Raw genomic sequence first — 9,466 nt, forward strand, 5'->3', positions numbered from 1 at the left:
TAAAGTGACTTCTAGACACCATTATGAACTGTATTAAACTAACAAAATACTGGTTTACAAAAAAAGCTGGCAAAATATAGATATACTTTAATAGTATTAATGGCATTGTGTAAGCCCAGGTTTGTAGAAAGCAACATGACATCTATACAAACAGCAGAAACTATTTTTTGAGCATTTAACATGTGCTAGGCAGGGTTCCAGAAACTTTATCTTAACATACATTATCTTAAGTTCTTAATAATAAATAAACGTTTAAAAGTTCCTTTATTTTACAGATAAGGAAACGAAGACTTTACAAAAAATAAGTAAACAGGGCTTCCCTGGTGGTTCAATGGCTAAGACTGAGCTCCCAAGGCAGAGGCCCGGTTCAAGCCCTGGTCAGGGAACTAGATCCCACTTGCCACAACTAACAGTTTGCATGCCACAACAAAAAGATCCCACATGTTGCAATGAGGACCCAGCGCAGCCAAACAAATAAATACCTTTATAAATAAACCTGTAAGAGACTAAGGCAAGGTGTTTCTTCATTGAAAAACAAGGCCCTGAATTTTCCCTCACCCCAAAATACTCTATATACAAACACAGTCCTCCACAAATTAACACCTACATGTCACTTAAACCTCAGCAACAATTTCACTTCCTCAAGAAAGGTCTTTGACTACTGAACCATCCACTCACCAACCCACCTAGATCTGCTCCCCTTCTTATGCTTGCTCTTTCAACCTGTAGGTTTGTAACTACACATTTATCTGAGTGTTTATTTGAACTAAAATGTGTCTCATCAATGCCAATTCTGAGGGCAGGGATCATATCTAACTGTACACCACTGTATGACCAGCACTGTAACACAGAGCTGGGCACGTAGTTGTTGCTCAGTCATAAGTCATGTCTGACTCTTTGTGACCCCATGGACTGCAGCACGCCAGGTTCCTTTGTCCTCCACTATCTCCCAGAGTTTGCTCAAATTCATGTCCATTGAATCAGTGATACTATGTAACCATCTCATTCTCTGCCACCCACTTCTCCTTTTGCCTTCAATCTAGTAGGCATTGAATGCTAACCTACCTTAACCTAATCCAAAAATTTACTTAACCCAAAATACAATCCACAGTCCTCAAATCAAAACCATGAGCACCTTTCATGTACAAAATACTTCAATATAGCTATAATCATTCTTGTGTGACACAGCTGACAAATTCCCTTGTATTTACCCTCTGACCCAGCAACTCCACTTGTGAGAATTATCTTACAGGAAAAACTCTCACATGTGAAATGGTATTCATACAAGTTTAATCACTGTGGCACTATCTGTAACAGCAAAAAGACTGGAAACAACCTACGTGTCCATCGGGTAAGAGATTAGCTAAATAAATAATGATACATCAAAAACGGAATACTAGAACACTCAGTATGTTCCATTGGGGTCAGGAATTTCTGTCTGGTTTGTTGAACCCCTAGAGCCCTAGAATATACAATAGTACTGTCAGCACATCATGGACACTCAGTGTTGGCTGAATGAATTAATGAAAACTCTACAACCAGAAAAAAAAGAGAAAAAAAGAAGACCCTTTATGTACTGATATAGAATAACCTCCGATACACCAAAACATGAAAATAGCAATGTACAAAAGAGTGCATATAGTATGCACTCTGGAAGAATATATAAGGTAACAGTGACTGTGGGAGACAATCATATTATTTCCTTTTGTACCTTTAAAATTGTGAATTACAATATTCTCCATTCACAATAATACCTTCGGTATTAAACATATGGACCAACACACTAGAAATAAGATTCCTTCTTGTTTACAAAAATAATCTAGCTTTTCATGTTAGATGCTATAGGTACTAAATTAAAAATATTTTTATATTTTGATGGGTTTTGAAAACTATAAAATATACATACAAGATTATTACTATCATTCACAAACATTACCTCATTTGGTCCGTGCAATAACACTGAGAAACAGGCTGCTTTTACCCGTTTTATGGAGAGGAAAACAGACTAAAAGGAGATAAATCACTTGACCAAGTGATACAGCTAGTAAGCTGTGGGCTCCAAACACAAATCCATTCATATAATTATTCAGTATGTAAAAGTAGACCTGGGTTGCTGCCTTTTAAGAGCTTCCAGTCTAACTGGAGAAAATGGCATCCATCAAATCAACTGACTCCAAAAATATTATGATTATAAACTGTGATAGGTGGTACACAAAGGAAGTTATTCAGGTCTTTTATCTCCATCCTACTGTTTCTGCCTCTGTACCACCATGCACATTTCTTCAGATACAAAACTGCTTATTCGTCATCTCCCTTTCACTAGACTATCTGAATTTGCTAGACAAAGTTTATTTCAAAACAAACTAGAATGAGACGGAAAAAAGGTACAAGTCAAGATTACTAGAACTATGTTGATATATCAAAGGAGCCTGCATCTTTAGGATAGTGAAACAATTTAAAAGGTTATCTTTAAATTTCTCCTACCTTTAAGCAAATGCCAGATGAATTTTCCTTATCCATTCTCCAAACAACAGGTTGATCAGACACTGGAAGAGAAAAGCAACTTTCCCATCCATCAAGCTCCTGCTTCACTATTAATTTTAAATTGTGTATCTTTTCTCTTCCTAGTGTATAATCAAAATCATTTCCCAAAATAACTTAAAACTTTCAAAAATCAGATATTTCAAGGTAGTCTTCAAGACTAAATCAAATCAATCTTCTGTTATATAATTAAATAGCATAGTTTTTTAATGATACCACTTTATAAATATTTTTCAAAAACATTTAGATAAAATCTCAAAAACTTTAAGAAAAAGATGGCCTAGAGCAGCATTTATTAAATCAGCAAGAAACCATATGAGCCTGGCTTTCAGAATTATAATTAGTATACAGAAAAGAAGAAATTTAAAAATATGTAATACGAGCATGAATGCCCAAACAGGATACCTATAAAGTTGCTCAAATTATAAGAAACATTAAGTGAAAATTCAGGGACTGGATAATCCAAAGCAGGTCAACAAAGAATCATAAACACACACACAAAAATCATACAAATCTGTGCTTAATGAGAAGTGGAAGCTGATCTATATCAGCTCATTTTAAAAGATGCTTCCTGGGACTTCCCTGGTCACCCAGTGGTTAAGACTCTATGCTCCCAGTTTAAGGGAGCACAGGTTGGATTCTTGGCCAGGGAACTAAGGTCCTGCATGCAGCCTGGTGCCACAAAAATAAATAAATAAAAGATGCTTCTTACATATATGCACCAAAGCAAATGGATTAGACTTCCATTTTTAAGAGTCTGGCAAGGCATTAACTTGTCATATGTAATTTTCACAGTTATAGAGCTTAGATCTAACAGCATACAAAGTTATTTCCTTAACCATTCAAAATAGACAAAGGTTTGGTTCACTACTGTACCGCACAGGGAGCTTAGCTTGGTGCTCTGTGGTGACCTAGATGGGTGGGATAGGTGTGTGCGGAGACTGTGGGGGGCAGTGTGGGGAGGGGGGGGCAGGTTCCAAGAGGGAGAGGAAATGTGTACATACAGTTGCTTTCCCTTTGTTGTACAGCAAAAATCAGCACAACATTGGAAGGCCACTATACCCCAATAAAAAACAAAAAACACCTGAATTCCTACACTAAAAAAAAAAAAAAAATCACTCAGTAAAAGCCAAAGTTCTTACAATGTTCTGTAAAGCCCTGCTCATAGTACTTAACACTTTCTAACAAACTGTATGACTTATTTGTCATGTTGTCTATTGCCTACCTCCCCAACTAGAATGTAAGTTCAGCAAAGAGAAAAATTTTGTTTTGTTTCTGCCTGGTACATAGTAAGTATTAAATAAAGATTTTTGAATGAATGGGGAAAAAAAGGGAGGTTTGGTTCAAAGAGCCTTTGAAGATTACAAAGGATAAAACCAAGAGAGATAAATACTTTACCATTATGCCAGTCTGTACTTTCTGAAACATATCTGCTCAACTTTAATATTGTTAATTCATCTTTGTGTGTTTTTCAAAATATCTGACCACTCTAAGGCATCTGACACTCCTGACTACCTTTTCTTTAAAATTCTTCTTGGTTGCTTGTCACACTCTATCCTCATTTTTCTTCCTATTCTGTCTAATCCTCCTTAGGCTGCACTTTTTCTCAACTCCACATTTAAACATGTGTTCTCCAGCACTTTGTTCCATCTCAATCTCTGCTATCTTTCAATTTATATACATCCCCCAGTGGCTTCATCCATAGTCATAGCTTTAGTTCCATGCATTCCAGATCTTTGTACATACACTTAACTACTGGACAATCATCAAATCTTACACAATCTCCTTAAAATGTCAGGAACCTTTTCTCTCCAGTCCCTCTACTGTTACCTTGGTTCAAGTTTTAATCATTTCTCTGACAGAGCAATGATGATCTCTTCACTAATTCCACCAGTACCAAGCTAGACCAGGCTAGTAACTATAAGTATTCTAAAATTTAAATGTGACCATACTGCTCCCCTGACAAAATTATTCAGTAGATCTTCATGGTTTTCAGCAAGAAATTCAAATTGGCTTACACTGTAAATTCCTGCCAACATCTCTAAGCTCCATCTCACTACTCTCATCTTTGGCTCCAACCAAACTTTATAACCTGGAAACAGTCATCTCTGGTAACCCCTCCCCTTGCTGTACACCTAATCAGGGTATTCCCCAACAAACCTTGAATACCAATTCTGACCTAAACTATTACTTCATGCAGGAACTCTCTCCTCTACTCATAGGTTAATTTAGATACCTGCTTTCAAAGCTCACATAAAATTTCCTCAATTCCACACCATTCATATTCAGATACAGATCTTCTCCATTAAACTGTGAACATTCTCCAGAGAAACAGCACTTTGTATTCTCTGTACCTGACACCCAGAAGGCATCCAACAACAGCTGTTTGAAGGAATGTTACTCTTGCGTTAGTCACTCGGTCATGTCTGACTCTTTTGAGACCCCATGGACTGTAGCTTGCCAGGCTCCTCTGTTCATGAATTCTCCAGGCAAGAATACTGGAGTGGGTAGCCACTCCCTTCTCCAGGGGATCTTCCCAACCCAAGGATGGAACCCCGGTCTCCTGCATTGCAGGCGGATTCTTTACCATCTGAGCCACCAGGGGATGAATGAGGATTAAATGGGAATCTATTTTTTTGGTAAAGTTATTCCAGTGATAATGAATCTGCTCCTTCTACCAGAATAGGCAAATCCTTCACTGCCGTTGAAATGGCATAGGGGCCCAAAGCTCTCATCACCTCATCTCTCACTGCTGCTGCTGCTGTGAAGTCACTTCAGTCATGTCTGACTCTGTGTGATCCCACAGACAGCAGCCTGCCAGGTTCCCCTGTCCCTGGGATTCTCCAGGCAAGAATACTGGAGTGGATTGCCATTTCCTTCTCCAATGCATGAAAGTGAAAAGTCAAAGTGAAGTCGCTCAGTCGTGTCCGACTCTTAGCGACCTCATGGACTGCAGCCTACCAGGCCCCTCCATCCATGGGATTTTCCAAGCAAGAGTACTGGAGTGGGGTGCCATTGCCTTCTCCGCATCTCTCACTACTCATGAACAAAAAATTCCTTTTGTAGCTAAATATAAATTTGTTTGAGGCCCAGGTTTGTTCTCTGTGAAAGGGGAAGAGCAAATGACATTCTAAACTAGGTTTCTACAATATAATTTTATTTCCCCACTAAACTCCTTCTAATAATACCCTGTTCTACCATTATCACCCTTTCCAAAGAAAATGTTTTCTCCTTCCACCTTAATTTATTGTTTAGTCAGAACCTTAGGGCAACTGTGTATGTGTCTGATGGAGGACAGTGTGGGTAAAGGAGAGGATGGAGGATAAGTAGAACGTGTCCATTTCTCTTACCAAAATCTAGTCCCTATTTTATTTCCACATCCCAGCCCAAAGAAGATGATTTGAGAAAAACCCTCAACAAATCATCTCCACACTCATTTCCACAGCCCGGAGGTCAAGCCAAACTACAGTCTGATTTAACAAAATGTCTCACAGAGAAGTGAACCAGAGCAAACTGCATGGAATTTTGAGGGGAATGGAGAAGGCAATGGCACCCCACTCCAGTACTCTTGCCTGGGAAATCCCATGGACGCAGGAGCCTGGTGGGCTGCAGTCCATGGGGTCGATAAGAGTTGCACACGACTGAGTGACTTCACTTTGACTTTTCACTTTCATGCATTGGAGAAGGAAATGGCAACCCACTCCAGTGTTCTTGCCTGGAGAATCCCAGGAACGGGGGAGCCTGGAGGGCTGGGGGTCGCACAGAGTGGGACACGACTGAAGCGACAGCAGCAGCAGCAGCAGAGATTACCATGAGCTCCATGAGGTCAGTGACCCAATGGATACTAGAAATGATTCTGTCCAAAAAAGACCTACTGCCTTACTTTGCCCTCCTTCCCTCCCTTTCTTCTATCCACTGCCAGCCCAAGCGCAGGCAAGCAACCAAGTTAAACACTTGTAGATTAAAAGCCAAAAGGCATACACTGTGCCCTAAACATTTCAAGATATTCTTTTAACTACCTGCATTTGTTGCACCAAATAATAAAGGAATAAAGACTGTCATTCATCTCCCATAAGCGGAAAAACTGTAACTGGTGTAACTTCTATCAAGAAAAGTCACATATTCTTGGGCTCATACAAGCACTACAGAAGAGTAAGGAAGACAACAGATTTAGAATCGGAGTGAGAAGAGTGGGTATCAAGAAACAGCTGTAAGGAAATTTGAGACTAACCCCAAATTCAACAACCCATTCTTCCAAAATTATAGAACCCAGTGGAAAGAGAAATCGATTTAGAAAATGGTTCGATTCCTTTCAGCAATTTACAAGCACACAGAACTTTCAAGTCTGGGTGTATTTTTTTCAAAACGAGATTTCCAAGCCTCACCTGCCAGAAATTCTTTTCTAAGTTTGGAATGGAGCCTGGGAATTGGTGTGTTTATTTAAAATGTTCCCCCAGAGACCCCGATCGGCAGTCAGCTTTGTCAGAAGTGCTATATACCTTTACAAGAAGGGCTCCTTCTAATTCTTACTGACATCCTAGTAGCCTCTATTAATTATCGAAGTGCTTCCTTTAAATATGCTAAATCGAACAGCACCAAGCCACCTCAACAAGCCAACCCCTCGCTGTGCTCCATCACCCTCCCTACGGTTACAGCCTTCATTTCAGTTCATTCCTCACAAGGGCGGTCTTTCTCATTTCCATCGTTGTAGCAATCAAGTAATAAGCAGAATGGTAAAACAAAGGGAAACTATCACTTCAATACCCGGAAATCCTGTCAGTTCTAACATATGAGGGAAGCCGATCCATTCTAGAGCATTCCAACCTGCACTGAATTTTGAACCGATTAAAACACTCTCAAGGGTGGTCTGTGAAGAGGGACTGAAAGGCTAAGTTAGATAAGAGCTCTAAATCTGGAACGATGGGCGGCCAAGATCCTGAAAAGAAAAGGGAGACCTGAGAGCCGGGGTGGGGGGTGGGGTCGCGGCGAGCGGGCACCTCAGGCCGGTTTTGACACTCGACACCCCAGCCTTCACTCGGGTTGCTAGGAAACAAAAAAGGCTCCACGTTCTCTGCAGTTCCTCCCCGGCCCTCAGCAGAGGGCAGGGGCCTCGAGGAAAGAGGACGCCATGGGGACTGGCCTGGGCACTGCCCCCGGGGCGCGACGACGAGGGAGCCCCGGGGCCAGACGGCTCGGGCTCAGGGGGACGGGCGCAGTGATCGGAGGCAGGGCGGCCCGGCCTCCGATTGACCGGGAATGGGCCCTCAGCGCCGAGCTGCGGAGAGGGGAGGCCGCGGCGGGCTCGGCTCCCACCAGGCTGCGTCCCAGGGTCCAGGGCGGGGTGCGGGGCCTAAAACCAGCCGGCTCCGCGCGGGGGAGGGGGCGTCTACTCACACGTGCTGACAGGCCGCAGTCCGCACAGGCGTTTTGAGCACCTCCTGACAGACGGGGCAGTAGAAATCATCTTCGGTGTAGGACGTGGCCGCGGAGAGCTCCTCGGCCATGGTGGGGGACGAAGGATGAAGGCGATGGCGGCGGCAGCGGCCGGGGTGGCGGTGGCGGCCAGGGGCCAGACTCCCTGCGCGAACCCGAAGGGGGCGGGGAATCGCGTCAGGAAGCTGCTCGCGCCAGGAAGGAGGCGGGGCCCCGGGGGGCGGGGCCCAGGAGGGGCGGGGCCGAGCGCGGAGACGCTACAGCGACCGCACTCGCCGGGCTAGGCTCGTGCCCTGGGGCGCTGCTCCCATAGGGGCAGGACTGGAAGGCGGTGCCTAGCGGGAGGCGGTGGCCGAGAGCCCGACGATTGGCTTCACTGTCGCTTCCGCTCGAGCCAGGAGCCTCCCCTCTCACCTGGGAAGGGCGTTCCTAGCCCTTCCCCCGCCCAGGGCCACACCCTCACCTGGCTCCGCAGGGCTCCGCCCTCAACCCTCTGCGGCGCGTCTAGCCTCCCTTTCCCCGGGCTTTTAGGCTCCTTTCACCACTCGCTCCCCGAAATCCCCCCTCCCACCCGCGCGGCCGTCGGTCTCCGGGCGGCAACCTACCCAGTACCTCGGCTCCCCGCCCCACACCTCCCTGTACCCGCCTCACGCCCCGCCCCCCGCACTCAGCTAGCATAGACTCTCACTTAAGAGCCCCAGAGCCCCGAGGCTAGTGAACCCACTTCCCGGGCGAGTGTTCGTAGAGAAGCCCGGCGCCGTAGTCGGGCTTCTTGTCCAGCCGTTGCCGCCTTCGCAGGCGAGGCCGGGAGGGGAGAGGCGGGCGGAATACGTGGTGCACATCGGCCCGAAACGGGGCCGGGCCCGAGGCTCATGGTGCACTGGGATCCCGCCGCCCTCTCCAGCTGCTCTCCCGGGTCATCGCTCTGCCCGAGCGAGCGGCGAGCCTGGGGTGTAGGAGAGGCGGGAATGTGGCCTCCACAGCAACCGGCGCTTGTAGCCCGCAGCAGCTTGTGACATCACCAGCTGGGTGATCACCTTTACCCCAGCCTCCCTCCAGCAAGGATCCCGTCTCTCGGAACTCCTATCATATATATTGGTGTTTGCAGGAATTTTTCCATTAAAAAAAGAATAGCCTTGCCTAATAGTGTTAAAGAGTTAGTCCTTGTCAGAATGTTTTGATCTTGCCAAGATGTGTTCTGTAATAATCCGTTATGGGATTTTAAACCTTTGGAGAAAAAAAATTATAGATAAGCCTCCTTGAGAGGCTTTAGACTTCATCTTTAGACCTTAACACAGTGAGTTACAGTCACAAATACAGTTTTCCACCAACACCATTGTTTTGTTGTTTGATAGGTTCGAAGAAAAATGAGGTAGAAGCATGGATCTAGGCATTTTACCGTAATCAACTAAATTTTTTTTTAATGAGCCGTTAATTCCCAGATATATCCACACAATTGATAAGTGAATAAGATGAAGTCACAATTACATGA

General features: G+C 44.3%; 1 protein-coding gene across 2 annotated transcripts in view; it reads right to left on the reverse strand.

The window, feature by feature from the left end:
- Positions 1 to 8,885, reverse strand: part of RNF138 (ring finger protein 138) — a 41,302-nt gene extending 32,417 nt beyond the window's left edge. Inside the window, exons 1-2 of one of the 2 annotated variants that reach the window (XM_070778771.1) lie at positions 8,699 to 8,885; positions 7,936 to 8,119 (exon numbers count right to left, since the gene is read on the reverse strand). In XM_070778771.1, coding sequence (XP_070634872.1) covers positions 7,936 to 8,119; positions 8,699 to 8,816 — 302 coding nt within the window. In that variant the 5' untranslated portion in view covers positions 8,817 to 8,885. Of the gene's footprint in view, positions 1 to 7,935; positions 8,120 to 8,662 lie in introns of both variants that reach the window. The other variant, XM_019986934.2, reaches the window with a different exon arrangement.
- Positions 8,886 to 9,466: the final 581 nt, after the last annotated feature.

Source organism: Bos indicus, chromosome 24 (assembly GCF_029378745.1).
Source record: "Bos indicus isolate NIAB-ARS_2022 breed Sahiwal x Tharparkar chromosome 24, NIAB-ARS_B.indTharparkar_mat_pri_1.0, whole genome shotgun sequence".
Lineage (NCBI taxonomy): Eukaryota > Metazoa > Chordata > Mammalia > Artiodactyla > Bovidae > Bos > Bos indicus.